Here is a 16,577-nt window from a genome sequence, read left to right on the forward strand (position 1 = left end):
GTACCATGTTAAACAAACTCACTTTTAAACTAGAGAAAGTAGCACAAACAGAACCCTTGCCATGACCAAGGCTTTTGATCTCTGCATTATTTCTTCATCTAAAAACACGAGTGCCTGGAGTTTACTTTAGATACTTTAACCCCTCTGCTTTAAGAGAATTAACTTATCATTGTCCTTTATTCTATTTGACAATATGAATAGACGCTGAGGGAAAGTTTCGCAGTGTGCGTCAGAGTTAATCTCTGCGAATACATTGATGTCATCTATGAAAGCACTGCATGTGTGTACAGTTGTTCTAACACGCTTTTCTGTTTTTGTAAACTGGTATGGATGTGGTTTGTCAGTACTGGTCTAAGCCACCCATGTGAGAATGAATTCTACTAGAAATAAGACTTGTGTGGACCTGTCTCTGGGTTTCCCACAAAAATGTTGTGTCGTCATGACTGTTGTACTTCATGCATGAAGATATGTGTAGCAAACAATTAAAATTAAATCCCGTACTTGGAGGGAAAAAAACTCCCCTGAACTTACACCGTCTTTGTCAAGCTCCTGCAGCCTTAAATCAGTTCCTCCTGCAGGGTCCTTTTAAAAAGTTAGTGCATGAGAGAGTCATATTGCAATGACAGATCAGTCCTGCCAGGAAACGAGACATCGTATCTGGCTCTGTCACCAATATAGCTTAGGCTGCCTTGCAACCATAACTGTTTAGCTGTCTGCACCACAGCCACTTCTTTCTCCTGCGTGATATAGGTTTCTCTCGTGGAGACTTGGATATAGCCACAGCCTACAGTACACAATTTATATCAGAGAACCACAGGCAGATCAGCACAAGACGGCTATCTCGTTGAGCACACTTTTGCGTCATCTGCAGAAATCTGTAGTCATCCCCATAAGAAAATCACAGTTTAAATGTATGTTCGGTGGAAACATCGGGATGTGAAGCAAAGTTTGGATGCACAAGCAACTGTTGCTTTGCAAACTATGACAATTAAGTTGCATCTTGGTAGTTTTAAAGTTTAGCAGCGCGTCCCGTGTAAGCTGCAAGCTACCTACACGGTAAGGAGGCACCTGAGGAATTTGCGGTGTGGGCCACGGTGGGACGGTTTTGCCTCGTGCGTACACCGGGGGCGCGCTCCTGTCTCCATATCACTGACACTTAATTTAATTCTCCGGCTCCACGAGACGGAAGTGCATTACGGAACGCGCACGAGCAGCGAAGAAAAGCCCCGAACATGCACGCCGATATCCATCAAATGACACAAAACACGTGCTGTCATATTTAGCTGGTCAGGATCCAAAATTAATTCCGAGCGTAAGCTTTGTCGCGCACCGGAGTGACTAAGAAGCGCAGCTAACAGCCTGTTTGTGTTTGCTCCCTGCAGTCAGTTGCTGGGGACGCACGTTGTAAAATGAGGTTTGGAAGCATAATTGTAATCGTCGCTCTCTGCTCTTTTACCGCTTATTATATTTATGAGCCCATTCCTGAGGAGATAGAGGAGAGATGGAAACTAATGCTGACCAACTCTTTCTTCAGAAGTCTCAGCCACCTGGTAAGGAAAAAAAAATATTCTTGCAGGCTATCTTTACATTAGGTGTGCTGGTAGCCTTCTGGTAATTACTTTGGACATAAATCCCTAGAACGGGCTATCTTGTACTGTGGGTGAATGTACCCTTTTTTCTTATTTCAAAAGCAAATTGTCTTGGTTTTGTTTGTTCTCTCTGTAAGTAAGGTGACAGGTTAAACGTTTATTGTATTTTGCTGATGTGGATATAAATGCTTGTTACACCAGATTATATCAGATGCTAATCCATGTGTTGTATAGTCCTGCTCACCTGTTCTAATAATAGACCTACTAAGTAAACTACACTCTGTTTATGACCGTTAGACGCCTGCGGTTTACTGTGGCCCATATGACTCTATACGTTTAGAATACTACATAATGAAGTATTAAAACATGGGTGCAACATTACTGTAAATATGAGCCGTGGCTTTGTTTTGTCACACCTTTGGCACTCTTAAAAGCATCATATGGTCAGTTAAACAACTAGAAAGCAAATGCGGGAAACTGCCTCTCTTAAAACAGGACATTGTTATTTGTATAACAGTATTTTATTAGGTAAATTCTATTTTTTAATTATTATAATGCATCACAGTCAACAATGTCATTTGAGCCTGCATTGTTGAATTATATAGCCACATTTATGCCCCTGGACCAGGAACCCTTCCATTAATTTAACTCGTATGCATCACTAGGACATTTTGGTTTTTTTAATTTAGTCGATCATTCTGACTGTATTAATGCATACGGCACACATCTTGACAAGGGTGTGAGTTTTTTTTTTTCTTTCTGAATGTTGGAAGTTCACCCTAAGTTTCTCTAATCAAGCCATCATAAAAAAGTTTGGCTAAAGTACAGACACTCAGACCCGTAAGGGCAAGAATGTCCCCATTGAAACCCATTATAATCACAATGTTTTGATCCCATGCCATACAAGCATAACATCATGCATGCTACTATAGCAGGGTTTCACTCTTGAGCCCTGGCTTCAAAATAGTGTGATTTTTTTTTTTTTTTTTTTTTTTTTTTTTTTTTTTTAACAGATTGAGTCATTTTCTTATGTTTGCCCTATGGAGCAAACACATACTATTTTCCTGATTTCCACTAGGGTTATTGCTGCTGTATTATAGAGCACTGCAGTGTTTGATGCAATGCATCAAAATCAATGTTGTTGCTAATCATTTACATAGCCCAGACTGTGAAAAGGCAGTTGGCAGTTACAGTAAGTAATCACAATTTTGTATTGTTGTTTTTTTTCATGAAAAACAACAATGGCATTGATCACAAACTGGCATTTAGAGGTTGAAACTTATTTTATTTATTAAAAATACATATTTTACATTTTAAGATTTCATTAAAACTTGTTTTATTATTTATTTTCACTGCAAATGACCTGTGACAAAGAGAGAGAGAATGCTTCTCTCGACTGATATGTGTGCGTCTCTGTATGTAGAGCTTGCAGTTGATGGCTCTTTGAGTGTGTTGTGGTAACAGTAGAAGAGCATCAGCTGATTAGTCTTATGCCAGCCACTGAGTAACTGCCTCATCAGACGTAATGGAGTATTATGAGTCATGCTTTTAAAACTTATTATGTAGTTTTGACTTTTCAAAACAAATAACTGTAGAGGGCTTTTGGCATTTTACCAAGCAACATTCACGTGACTATAGTCTCCCTCTCCCCCCCTGTAATATGGCCACATAGTTTAGCATCTTTACCCTTTATGCTTTGAAAATTATGAGCTTTCGTCAAGTTGATTGTTTGCTTTGGATAAATTGCCTGCAAATAGCTTTATTCTAAGTGTCAGACGCAACACTAATGGCTTGGGTTTGATGAACAATGATCAGTTCTGTAATGTGTCTGTCTCTGTATCCCACGCTTCAATTTCCAGGCAGACCTCAGTGAATTACTGGGGCTGAAGGACTACATGGGGGTTATGTACTTCATCACTCTGGCTGAAAAGGTAGTGCCTGTGTCTGACGAACATGTCATGGTGAAAGAGGAGAAATTTGATGGAGTGGAGGTGGTGCTGTACCAGCCAAAGCAGAGAGGTGGTGACGCTGAGCTCAGGAGAGCTGTCATATACCTGCACGGTGGAGGATGGTGTCTGGGTAGTTCCCGTAAGTTGATAGGCTGGCCTCTCTGCTCCTTCATCACACAGAATTATGATTGGAGGGAAGATGGATAGATAGATGGATGGATGGGTGAATGGGTAATACATATTCTCGTGTTACACATTACTTTACAGATTTACATAGACTCCCTGTGACAGCTATTATGATTGTAAATTATGAACAAAGTACACAAGGCACAAAGCTTTCCAAGTTTCCTGAGGAAATAACACACCGTCTGCTGGAGCGGTGGGAACCTCAGAGGGTGGTTACCCTTGCTAATTCAAAACGTAAATACATGAGTGTGCATGCCGTTAGACGCATCTCATGCTGTTGTTGCAATCTGTTGAACGGCTGTAACAATTACAGTTACACGGATCTTGCCACGAAGCAGATTCATCACTGTTACTGCAATGTAACCTTCATGTAAGGTGATGTGTGATTTCAGGAATGAATGGATGTCAATGACTATGATGGTTTGTGTTGCTTTAATGCTTTAAAATCTCTGTTCTGATATATGTTTTCTGTCTATGTAGGGATGAGTCCATATGATCTCCTGGCCAGAAAAATGGTCACCGAGCTAGATGCAGTGGTTCTGTCTGTAGAGTAAGTATTTCATATTTGATGGCCAGTTACATGCAGCTACTGTAATGTAGTGCACAAACTGCTGTTTCATTTGCATTATTCATAGTTCATACTTTTCCCCAAACTCTTTCTCTCAGCCACTCAATTTTCTGTTGCCGTATGAGCCTGTCCTCCCTCATTAGTCACAGGCTAGATGGAAGTGAGGATGCAGTAGAGTGAAGCTAACAGGTTTTCATTTGGGTCTCGCCAGGCCTTTCCCTGTCACAGCTACACACACTCTTTTTCTTTGGCACGTCCGGCTCTAACTCTGCCTCTCAGTACTGTAACTTTCTTTGGCCAATACTCCCTGTCCATCCTCAAATTCACTACTCACTATTCATTTTTAGCAATCAACAGTTGAAAGGTTGAAAGTTCAGTACGCATTCGTCAAGTGAAACTTGTGTATAACATAGTTGTGTTTGTTGACACAGCATATTTGACAGTGGGGGGTAGAGTGAAGCGGTGTATTGGTATGTGGGGGTTTTGCCTTTTCTTCTTCATCCAAATTCCTGTCTGTAATTTGTTGATGGTTGGATGAGTAATTCCAGCATTTCACAATCTCAAAGTCAGCCATGTGTCACATTTGGCTTTTAGATTGAAACACAAAACAATTCAGAACATTTAAGCATGTATGTAATGGACCTTATTTCACGAACGTAGGTGCAGTTTGCAGTTGTTGGAACACATCAGTTATGCATTATTTTGTATGGACTGTAATGAGAAAGCCGATCTTGAAAACAACTGCTTGTGAATGTGGTAACAAACTATTTATAAAAAAAAAAAAAAAAAAAAAAATCTGGCCCTTAATCTGGTGATGTGGTTATCCCCTTAAAATGTCTCAAAGTTTATTTTCCATGGCTCAAAATGTTGTCTGTGCACATGGCCTTCAAAGCTCATGTTTATTTATGCTTCTGCTTTAATCGGCACCTTTCTGCTTTTCCAGGTACAGACTTGCCCCCGCTCACCACTTCCCTGTCCCATACGAGGACGTATACCATGTGGTCAAACACTTCCTCCAGAAGGGGGTGCTGGCCAAGTACTCTGTGGACCCAGGACGCATTGCTGTGTCTGGGGATAGTGCTGGAGGGAACCTGGCAGCTGCTGTCTCTCAGCAGGTACTGAATCTGTTTTTCTTTATAGTGGCAGCTCTATATTGCTATTTCACATGTGGAACCAGAAAGAACTGTATGAAGAGGTGTCATGAGGCAATGTTAATGAGCCAGTTTATAATAAATAGTGTTGCATTACCCTGAAGAAAAGAACATGTGCTCTTCGCTGGGATGTGACCAGTAGTGACCAACTATTTCACAGCCTATCATGTATGTCTTTGTTTCAACTATTCAGCAGGTAATTATATTCATTTTAAGCTGATTTCTCTTTTTGAAAGTAGTACACTTTCAAAAATATTTGTACTGTATGAATGCCACAACATTTACATTCAGGCAACTCTTAATCACATCAATTACTTTAGGGAACTGGCCATTTTAAATTACAGTCGGAGAAAAAAATAAAAACTTAGTAAAAAATGATCGGGCTACTCATGCAATGGTGGCACATGAAAGAAAATGAACTGTACATTTTTTGGGCACCTGAGCAGATACAATGAATGCTCAAAGAATACGTCAACAAACAAGGTGAGGAGTTTAGCTCTCTTAAGTTAATCTCTTTTGAAATTTACTTTCGTAATAGTGATTTAGGTTTAGGTTATTGTGAATTCTCTAAAACTATCCTCTAGCTTTAGTACAGTTTCACACACAGTACAAAAACTTGGAATGACAAGACTATGCTTTGTTGTATGCAAGTATAGTGACAATAAAGTTGAGCTCAAAGCAGTACTTGTATCGCAATGACTTTGCATACATGCACACTGTAGTTTGCATGTATGCACTGAGCCAGATCATTATTTCAGCTACCACAGATAATTATAATGGGGCACAGGAGTGACATGGTTCAAGAGGCAAGGAACAGGGAGAAAGGTATCCCCTTGAACCTCAGAAATGTGAGAGCCATCCTATACCTATGCTGGTTGAACACCTGCACTACCCATACCATTTTGCATGCATTAGAGGCTGATAAACCCCAAAAATTGGTCAAGCTGGAAAATTGGTTAGTCACCATGTTTACTTTCATGTTCATGTTCCCAGATACATTTACCCATTGTTTTGCTTTTCAAGGACTTGCTTTAGACTACTAAAGGTACTCATGTATCCAATATGTGTGCACGCAACTCTAGAACTATTGCAGCGCTGGGGAATGAGGGTCTAAAGCTGCACATAATCAAACATTCATGGGTAGCGACTAGGATGCAGTGTCCCGTTTGGGAAATCAAAATGTAAAAAACACATAAAATTATAAGGGAAAAAAACTATTTCACCGCAGTAACAGTGTAAACAAACCACTACATTCTAAAATAATTTCAATGTATTAACATTTATGGATGGGACAGTGACAAGATCAGTTGTGGCAGTACTATGCTGAAATGTACGCCCAAACTCTGAAAGAAAAAGATAACTTCCCAACAGGATGTCGGATCAAAAAGCTTTGTAAAGATGTTTTCGTGTATGTCCACAGAAGCATAATTTTAGCTTTATTCTACCTCGACAACCTCAATCTCCTCAATGTCCTATGGAGGATCTGCATGGAGAACTTATGGTGTTGCACCATGGAGAGTAGCTTATCCCTTTTAGTTCTTCACTTCCTAGGCCTACAAGATTTTGGAGCAGACATCATGTCCTTGGGCACCCTATTGGTAGACGTTTGGCAACAGCATTGTATTCATGAGTCAGACATCTGGCTGGTAGATAGGGATCTGTTTGCTTCTAGGCAAAAGCCCAGTGCACTCCCTGGTTCACACTGTTATTAGGGTGATCCCATGATTCACCCATCAACTGTATTTAAGAAGTGGACATGCAGTTCACCCTGACGTCACCCATTGGTTTGTTGACTGACGTTTTGAAGCTTTGAGTTTGCCATTTTAAATGAACATCAATCTGTATTGAAGAAGACTTGAAACTAACGATTGAGACCATACACTGTTTACAATGTTTAGTGAGGTAATAATTCAAGTGAGCAGTAGGGGTCATTCTCATAGACTAGAAAAACGCTTGTTGACACGGTGCTTACTTTCCTGCAGCTTCTGGTATAGCCGAGCATGATGCATTCGACTACTAGTGCATGGATAGATTAGATTCTGTTTTAATGTGGTAGTGGAAGGGCAGTATTCCATTAAAAACAGGTTCAATTGCTCTCATATTAACACATTTTGTTCTATTGCAGCACTTTCCTACTCATATTCTTTTGTTTTACTTTTTATTTTGCTTACAATGTTATTTTGGCATACAGTATGGGCTGGTTGACCAACTTATGTTTTAGAGGCCAGCTCCATTGGACCAATCCAGTTCTCGTACTACATCCATGAGTCAAGAATTCTCAACAGCTCAGTGAAGAGACAAAATGTATACAGAACACTGCTGGTGATGCAATTCTTCCTGTAAACAACCATGACTAGTACATGTGATCAGAGGATGCTGTTTCATTTCTCAAAACTTTCAGCACATTTAATTGGATTGAGAAATAATCAATGGCATTTTCTTCATATAGATGCCAATATTTCACTGTCTCTCTTCACAGTTACAAAAAGAGGCTGGACAGCAGGTTCAGTTGAAGGCCCAAGCACTCATCTACCCCGTACTGCAGGCTCTGGATCTCAACACGCCTTCCTATCAGCAGAATCAGGACATGCCCATTCTGCCCCGCACCCTCATGGTGCGTTTCTGGAGTGAGTACTTCACCAGCGACAAGGCCCTTTTCAGAGCCATGATGGCCAACACTCACAACAACCCTGAGTCTTCCAGCCTGCTGAAGTTTGTCAACTGGAGCACCTTTCTGCCAGAAGTATATCATAGAAAATACAACTATAGTGCTCCTGCTGTAGTGCAGGGAGCCGGAGGAGAGGGAGTTGGGATGGATGGACCATCTCAATCTTTTGCCGACCCAAGGGCATCACCCCTGCTGGTTCCAGACTCTGCTTTACGCTCTCTGCCCAAGGCCTACATCCTGACATGTGAGTATGATGTTCTCCGAGATGATGGGATCATGTATGTCACACGGCTCCGTTCTGCTGGTGTTGAGGTGACGCATGAACACTATGACACAGGATTTCATGGAGGGTTGATGTTCACTGTGTGGCCGACTGACTTCCTGATCGCACGTCGCATGACAAACAACTATATCAAATGGCTGGAGGAAAACTTGTAAAAAAGCCTCTTGACTATCAATATTCATTCCAACTTTTCCACACAATGCACCAGTGTTTGGTTAGGTGCATTTGTTTCACATCTAGTGTTCAAGTTTTGTTTTTCTTTGGACATGCTACTTTTCTTTAAATATATTGAGAAATAATCAACTGTTTTTCCACTCATGGACCACATTAGATACCAGTAGGGTTTTGAAAAGAATAGTGCTGATTTGTTCACATAAGGTGGTGTGAGTAGAACACAAGACATATGACACCATTACTCAAGTATTGTACTTGATTGTAGTACAGTATTGTGTTCATTGTCCACCAAATACAATACTACCCAGTTTTTTTTAGCTGGCTAACTTGCCTTTTGTGGTGCTGTTTATTCTTGTTTCCCATCACAAAACCTTCTTCCTGATCTTATTTTACTATTGCGTCAGTCACTATACTGTAAATTAGCAATGTGTGCCACAAGAGAAATTGGAGCTATCCCATTTGGGGTTTTAAAAATCCAGAGTAAGTCTTGGCAAAGGAGGAAAGGATTTTCACAAAAGGAAAACATGATTAAGCCAAAGTTAACATTGAGTGCAGCTGATACTGAAACCTAAGATTGTTTAGATGTGTTTGCAAAAACATAACTCCTGATGGTTCCTGACATTGCATTAATGATTGGCAAGTGACGTGTTTAAATACAGCAACACTGTTTTCCACAAGGAAAGAACAAGCCCTTAGTTGTGCAACCCAAACAAATGTGGTACACAGGGAGGTGCTTGTTGGTATGATAAAATATTTAGATTGAAGAGTAAATGTTATCTTCATCAGTACAACAGCTAATTACATCTAGTTTAATTACCACATACATGATTTCAAGTCTTTTTGTAATGGCTGCTCATCAGGGTGTAGCGTTGTTGCTGGTAGCACATTTTATAAATAATAATTCATTAATAACAGGATGTGTAACGCTAAGTAAAATGTTAATTAATCAAATAAATCTTAATTTCAGGGTTGCTACGGAGTTCTTCTCAAAGTATAGAGAGACCTATTATTTCATATACACACAAATCAAATGATCAAGTTCTTTACAAAGTAAATGTATGGACTAACTACATACTAAACTATTTAACAAATAAAATGAATAAAGAAAATGATGAACAGTACAATGAATAACGATGAACCACAACTAAATAAAAAGGATGTGACCAGGTAGAATCAGTGACTCCTATCATTGATGTCTATTGATTAAATCCGTTTGATGTTTATTCCTTAAATTTTGTTTTGTTTATCAAAACATGCATGCACCGTTGAGCAGTTCAGAGTTTATGAAGCACCAGCGAAGATTGTAAAGCACCTTTATATTAGTTCTAATTTTAATTTAATTTAGATCCTTAGTTCTAAGATATTTTTATCTAAGATTATTTTATTCTTTGATTTAAATTGATTTGGCCTAGGAACATGACATCACAGGTCGGAGCTGCATGGAACATTAGACGGCACGGGATTGCCAAAGTCGACAGGTCAGAAACACAATACCAGAGAAGAGGCGGAACTGGCAGAGCCACGAGGGAGAGATCTGGCATGCAGGATTCAAAGTTGTCAATCATATTTGTGGTATTTTAGAAACAGGTGAAGGAAGGCACTTCTTTAGGTTCTTGCTTCTCAGGTCGGCTGGATGTCCTCTCAGCCTGTGGAGATGTTCCTGCTTGCAGAGGGCCTTCGAGCCAGCAGATGGACAGAACTGTAAACAGCCTTGCATTTAGTAAATTTGACCTTCTACATCAGGGGTATTTAATTAAAATTGAAAGAGGTCCAGCAAAGATCCTAACCTCATAATGTCCGAATTGCATTCTGTAGCTTACCCTTACATCTATCAAATAATTCAACAACATGCATTTCCCTATCATTTCTAGTAGGTTGACTTGATTGGCTCAATTGAGTGAAGCTATTGCCGTATTAATTGGATTAGCTGCGCCTGCGGTCTATAGCTGTGACCGTTGGGGGAAAAAACAATGCTCTGTGAAGATTATTGTTTATTCTCATTATTTTATCAGAAACTGTGACAGGTCCGGATAGAACTGTCATTCTGTTCGGTTTCTTTTTTAAAATTCTATTTAGTGATGCCCGTTCTTCAAATTAAAAATAAATAAGCTACAATAGCTCCTAATATATATGCCTTTGTGTAATGTGTGTCGGCAATCCCACAAAGGCTGCTTAGTTCAAGTAAGTTGCCAGAGTAAGACCATGTGCTGGTTTTATGATGAAATGTGTAACATTTAGCTTGAAACCATTCACTTGTCTCTCCTTTTTATCTTACTGCCTGTGGGTGACTTCTCAGCACATGGGATGGCTATTTAAATGATAACAGGAAGGCAAAGGTTACCAAGAAATAATCCTTTGAATGAATGCTATTTAATTGCTCACTGTTCTTTAAGCTTTACTGTTCAAAAAGAGTCACAGCTGATACGAAACACCTGAAAATGACCATTTTCATATGTAACTTTTTAACAAAGTATGTTATAACTTAAGTTATCAGAGAAACTTTGCTCATTTGCAGAAGCATTGCTACATTCTCAACTGTAAATATGGATTTTTGGTTTGGATTTCCTCTTGATGAATTTATGATTTGCATAATTTTTAATTTTAATGTTATCTGTCAATAAATTGACTTGACCTCTAACTACTGCTCACTTGTGTGTGTGTGTGTGTGTGTGTGTGTGTGTGTGTATAATCACATGTAGCATAAAGAGAGCAAAACATGTTGTATAAGAATAGGAGAAACGGAAATGTTTTGTCATCCTACATGATGTTGACAGATATATTATACATAGTGAAAGTAAAGAGGATGATATGCTATATTCTGTGTAGACTGACTCAGATACACCAAATCCACTTGGTACAACTTAGGTGAAGCAGTCCAGGACGCATCAGTTGGGTATTCATATAGCTGAGGGGGAGTGTACAGTTGATCTGCAAACATACTGCACAAATCCACAAATCTACCACTAATCACACCTACCCACGTTCTATCCAAGAGGTTGGAAAAAAACATGTTTTTTTGTTCTCTTGATAGCAAAGAGGATGATGCATGAGTGTGAAAAAAAGAAAGAATTACGTGCAAAAGGATGATTCAAATAGGTCAACCTCATTCATCAGTACACCTTAAACAAAACTCCATGCCTCTGAGGGATAGAGTGGACTGTTTATGCGCTACACTATGCTGTTCTTATTCTTCTGTATGCTGGTCTTGTGTGCAGATGTGCGTACATGAGGGCTAATAACAGTAACGTGAAATGGATTATGGCAGATGATTCCTTGAAACTGTTAATAATGCATAGTGCTTTTGCTTGGATTATACCAACATACAGTATAGAAAGTGTACAAATGCATACTCTGTTCACACACAGGAATGTGAGAGTAAGCATGAGTAAGCATGCTCATACTAATGCAAATACGCACATTGTGTAAGATGATTTTCTCTCGAGTTCGGTGCAACACTGTTGTACCTTGAGACTTGGAAATAAATCACGTCATTTTCAAAGGTCAAACACTGAAAGATTAGAAGCCAAAGCTAGTCACGGTTGATTTATTTTCTTCATTAATGTTGAGTCTCAGACAAATAACTTTTTTGTTCACATACATTTTATCACCACAACATTATCACTGCTTAGAGTAAGTGCTTTCTTTAATAAACCACAAGTTTAAAATACAGCAACCTACCTAAAAACCTGTACACGGATCAAGTGCCATGTAATGCCCTAATTGGTTCAACCTGAAACACTGAATTACCTTCCCAAAATGTAATATAGAGCTTTAGGTTTTGTAATTATCCTCAGATGAACTTTTCTGCTGCTTTTTCTCATCAACTTCGTCTCAGTACAACTCCTCTGGCTTTTATATGAGGAAACTTGAAACGCACACACAGAACACTGTTGCTTCTTTTTTTCTTCTTCTCATTCCAGGAGAGATGCTAATGTCAATAAAACGAGGGATCAAGCATGGTGTGATTAGACATTAAAGCCCTATGAAGTTTGATGGAGATAAAGGGCCTTAGAAAGCATCAAAGGTCACTGACTGTCCAATGTGAAGGAGGCTTTCATGAGAACTGAGACTTCCAGATGATTCCAACTTTAGACACAGATACAAGAACGCTAATAGAATACATTGAAAGGTTTCAATAAACCAGACCAAACAAACACTAAATGAGCTTTCTGCAAAGAAAATGTCAAAACAAGAACCTGACTCGGTATTGTCCATACTGCGACAACATTTCAACAGCAGATGAAGTTCTTACATTGATTTTTCAAATGGAGGTCTTGAGTAATTGATGAGAGAATAAAATAAAAACAAAAAAACTGAGCTTTTCATTACTCTGATTTCTATTGCAATTTCTAATTAGAGTTAGTGTTTCAAACCTGAATGTGGAAGACAAGGAAAATGAGGAAATGATGTACTGCTGTAATGATGGTGGTGGAGTTTGTGGGTGTGTATGAACTCAAAGCATCTATAGGCTGACACTGTTACACATGAATTCTTATACAAACGTACAAATAAAATGAACAATACACACTGTACTGTACAGTAATAAAACCCTTTATTTATCTATTCTATCCTATTAAGACCCTGATGCTAGCAAAAAAATAATTGCACAATAAATCTTGGATCTCTAAAACAATGAGTAGCTTCTCAGAGTGAAAATTTTAATCATAACTCAGCAGGTTTTGGTCACTTAAGTCCACGGAAACCAAAGTCAATGATAACAAATACATCTTTTTCAATGTTTCAGCTGTAGAATGTGCCATTTAAAAAAATGCAGATAGAAAAGATATAGAGTGCATAAAAAACAGCTGAAGTTCTCAGAAAAACTCACAGACAACCAGCTAAACAAGTTTCACATTACACAGGAAAAATGATGGCAAAAATCCACCGAAGCAATGGTTGGCAGAGTTGATTATCACTGGGAATTTTTTAATACCGGTTTGAAAAGTGCAAAAGTATCAGGCATGAAGCCAACTACATGGAATGGATTATTATGTGAATGACAAACAGAACTGATATTTGGTATCCACTCTCTCACAGAGTTGCTCTCCCCACACATAAACACTTTGCTCAGCTCAGCAGGGAGCGGGCAGATATATGTGATTTTATCACGTGTCATTAATCTTCCTATAGAAATAATTAGCAGCAGCAAATTACTGTTTGTTGAGTTAGGTTATGTTTTATTACATTTAAGTGCACAAACATCCCAAAATAGAAGTACAAAATACAAAACATGCACCACCAGTTTCATCCGACTACAAACATAAATAATTATGCTTTTTAAAAAAATACAGATGCAAGTAGCAACCTATCTGCACACACATACTGCCATACATGCTTAAACAGAGTGTTACTATAAAAATAACAACAGGCTCTGGCCAGAAAATTATTTTTTATTTTAGCATAAAACTTTAACAAAATACATGTAAAGATGGAGCTGAGTATGGATGTACTAGCTTGATGTGTGTCTCATATGTAGGTACCTTGTGTTGAATTTGGTCAGGCTGATTCTCTCAGCTGCTGCCTCTTCCTGAGCAGCTCTCTGAGCTTAGTGAATAGGAGCTCTCTGAACTTGTCACCCATGAGGAAGTAGAACACAGGGTTGATAACACTGTGCAAGAAGGCCAACGGTCGGGTCATGATGTACAGGCCCTCTATGTACATCCTCGTGCACAGTTGCAGCCCTGCCCAGGACTGCTGAGATGCTATTCTGACATTTCTGAGCACATGGTAAGGAGTGTAGAGAACCAGAAACATGACTGCACCCGATGCAGCAACCCTGAGAGGCCGCTTGTACGACGTTGCCCTGCGCTGCATAGCCCTTTCCTGGACACGGAGCAGATGTGCAATTTTGTAGGAGAAACCACAAAGTCCAAGCAGAGGGAGAAAGTAACCGGTCAGGGTTAGCCCCAGGCTGTAACCCAATGTATTGACGTCTCCTTTGAGGCTGGCAAAATCCTTGCAGCGACTCCAGTTTCCGCTCTTAAGGTCGTGGACCATCAGTGATATCATTGGAGCAACTTCCACATTGACTGCTAGCCAGCTCAGCCCTGTAACAATCAGGGCCGCTCGTGGCCTCAGCAGGCAGTGGTTCTGTGTTGGATGTCTTATGAGCAGAAAGCGGTCCATGCTAAGCCAAACCATAAACAGGATGGATGAGTAAAGATTAACATGCAGGATGTAGCGGTTGATAACACAAGCATAAGGACTGGTCTCTGATTGGTCATTGGCATAGAGGTATGAGAGGCGTGGCAGTGTGCAGAGGAAAAGAAGGTCGGAGACTGCCAGGCTGAAGAGGTAAACATTGTAGCTCTGCCACTTCGGCAAACAAAATATGTAGCCAAGTATAACCAAAAGGTTGCCAGGAAAACCAATGCAGAACTCGATGCCATAAGACGGTGACAGGTAGTACCTCTCCAGCACGTCATCAATTTCTGTACAATTGAGCACCTGGAGAGAAGAGGGGAGGAGAGGTGAGGACAGAACATGGAGAAAATAGAGACGATGTCAAGAAAGGGGGACGGGAGGGGAGAAAAATGGAAGGAAGGGAAGAGGAAACAAATGGGTGAGTAATGGTAGAAACTTAATTCTATGAACTGTGAACTTTAACGACAAAGTTTCAACAACATTTCAACAACATTTTCAACAACATCATTTTAAATTCAGAGCTCAACACATTCAGCACAACATTATCATCGTGTTAATATCAGACTTACCATGCTGTAGTTCTAGTAGTTGCTGGTAATGTGAGTAGGGAGTGCAACCATGAGCAGCTGCAGCCACTATCTGTACACTGGAAACAGTAAACACTGAGTTCTGAGGGTACTGGTGCCTTTAATATGACATGGATGAAAAAACACACTGGCAGTTTGAGTTCCATTTGCATATTAAATATGGAAAGATGACGCTAACCAAACAAAACCTCATAAAAGACTTGATAGGTTATCTAATAACTGCACATCCATGGTCTGTCTGGTTGCCTGGCACGCCAGCTGGAGTATTTATTAAAGTGGATATAAATAGCTTGCAATTGTGCATTTCGAAATGCCATAAAAACAAGTCACTCACGGTCATGCATTAGTTAAATGTCTGAAAAACATTTGAACTTTTGACCTTTAACCCCTTATCGACTGCTTCAACAGTAATTTCAAACTTAATTTAATGTGCAGATGCTAATAAATGAAGACTGGAAACTACTGTTAACAACTACAGTAACAGCAGTGGCACAGCAATAAGTAGAAACATAAATTTGCATTTGTCCCCAAAACATATGTCTTTCAAGACATACACAATATCCATATTCAAATATGCTACCTTCATCTGTCAGATGGGTCAATTGCTGATCAGCCAACCATCCAAGTGTCAGTGAGACCGCATTGAGTTCTACTGTGCCACCAAAGTAATTGTAGCATTGCAAGAGAGTGCATCACATAAATCACATTGTTTTACTTCACTGACAGACTTTGATGCAAACCCTTTTATATTGCCACAGCAAAATATAGGCTTAGTTAGGCATGCCAGCAGTTTATAGTTGGCCTATGTGTTATTTATCTACAAATGGCATTAGGAGAAATGTGAATGGGAGGATAATTTAGAGAATAATCAATCCCTTTCCGAACTTTATGAATAAGTTATACTTACAATCTCCCAAGAGCTGGAGGATACTTCTGGTCCAAAGCAAAAACAAAAAATGCAAAAAGAGAAAATTTTGGCATTGAGATTTTCCGGTATCATTATTTTCTCTCTAGGTTAGCTGTCTAGCAGCCATTTCGGGCTGCAGAATACTTAGTTTTGAGCTATGCAATGTCCCTTACAGAGTCTACTTACATTTTTTTAATTTAGATCATGAATGACTATCATTTCCGGCCTTCTTTGTAATTTCCACAAGCGCTTCAAAGTTCCCCTTATTTATTTCAGTCGACGCAAACACATTTATTTCCTCCCTCGTTTTCACACTTGATGTCTCACATTAAATGTGAGACATAGTTTCAAATCAGCACTTGTTTCATTAT

General features: G+C 39.4%; 2 protein-coding genes across 3 annotated transcripts; one reads left to right on the forward strand and one right to left on the reverse strand.

Moving 5' to 3' along the window:
- Window positions 1-1,199: 1,199 nt before the first annotated feature.
- Window positions 1,200-11,189, forward strand: aadac (arylacetamide deacetylase). The gene is made up of 5 exons (XM_068712030.1): window positions 1,200-1,550; window positions 3,449-3,677; window positions 4,205-4,274; window positions 5,236-5,407; window positions 7,923-11,189. The coding sequence occupies exons 1-5, from the start codon at window positions 1,410-1,412 to the stop codon at window positions 8,547-8,549; spliced, it is 1,239 nt and encodes a 412-aa protein (XP_068568131.1). The 5' UTR covers window positions 1,200-1,409; the 3' UTR covers window positions 8,550-11,189.
- A 2,565-nt stretch (window positions 11,190-13,754) lies between these two features.
- LOC137881051 (succinate receptor 1-like) lies at window positions 13,755-16,367 on the reverse strand. Of its 2 annotated transcripts, none has more exons than XM_068722802.1 (3): window positions 16,207-16,367; window positions 15,282-15,358; window positions 13,755-15,015 (listed from the first exon to the last, which is right to left on the reverse strand). In XM_068722802.1, the coding sequence occupies exons 2-3, from the start codon at window positions 15,282-15,284 to the stop codon at window positions 14,065-14,067; spliced, it is 954 nt and encodes a 317-aa protein (XP_068578903.1). In that variant the 5' UTR covers window positions 15,285-15,358; window positions 16,207-16,367; the 3' UTR covers window positions 13,755-14,064. The 2 variants fall into 2 exon arrangements, with proteins under 2 accessions (XP_068578903.1, XP_068578989.1); XM_068722888.1 differs by having other exon boundaries at window positions 15,282-15,397.
- Window positions 16,368-16,577: the final 210 nt, after the last annotated feature.

This window comes from Cebidichthys violaceus, unplaced genomic scaffold (assembly GCF_023349555.1).
Source record: "Cebidichthys violaceus isolate CVI_PGR_0920_01 unplaced genomic scaffold, fCebVio1.0.p SCAF_1, whole genome shotgun sequence".
Classification (NCBI taxonomy): domain Eukaryota; kingdom Metazoa; phylum Chordata; class Actinopteri; order Perciformes; family Stichaeidae; genus Cebidichthys; species Cebidichthys violaceus.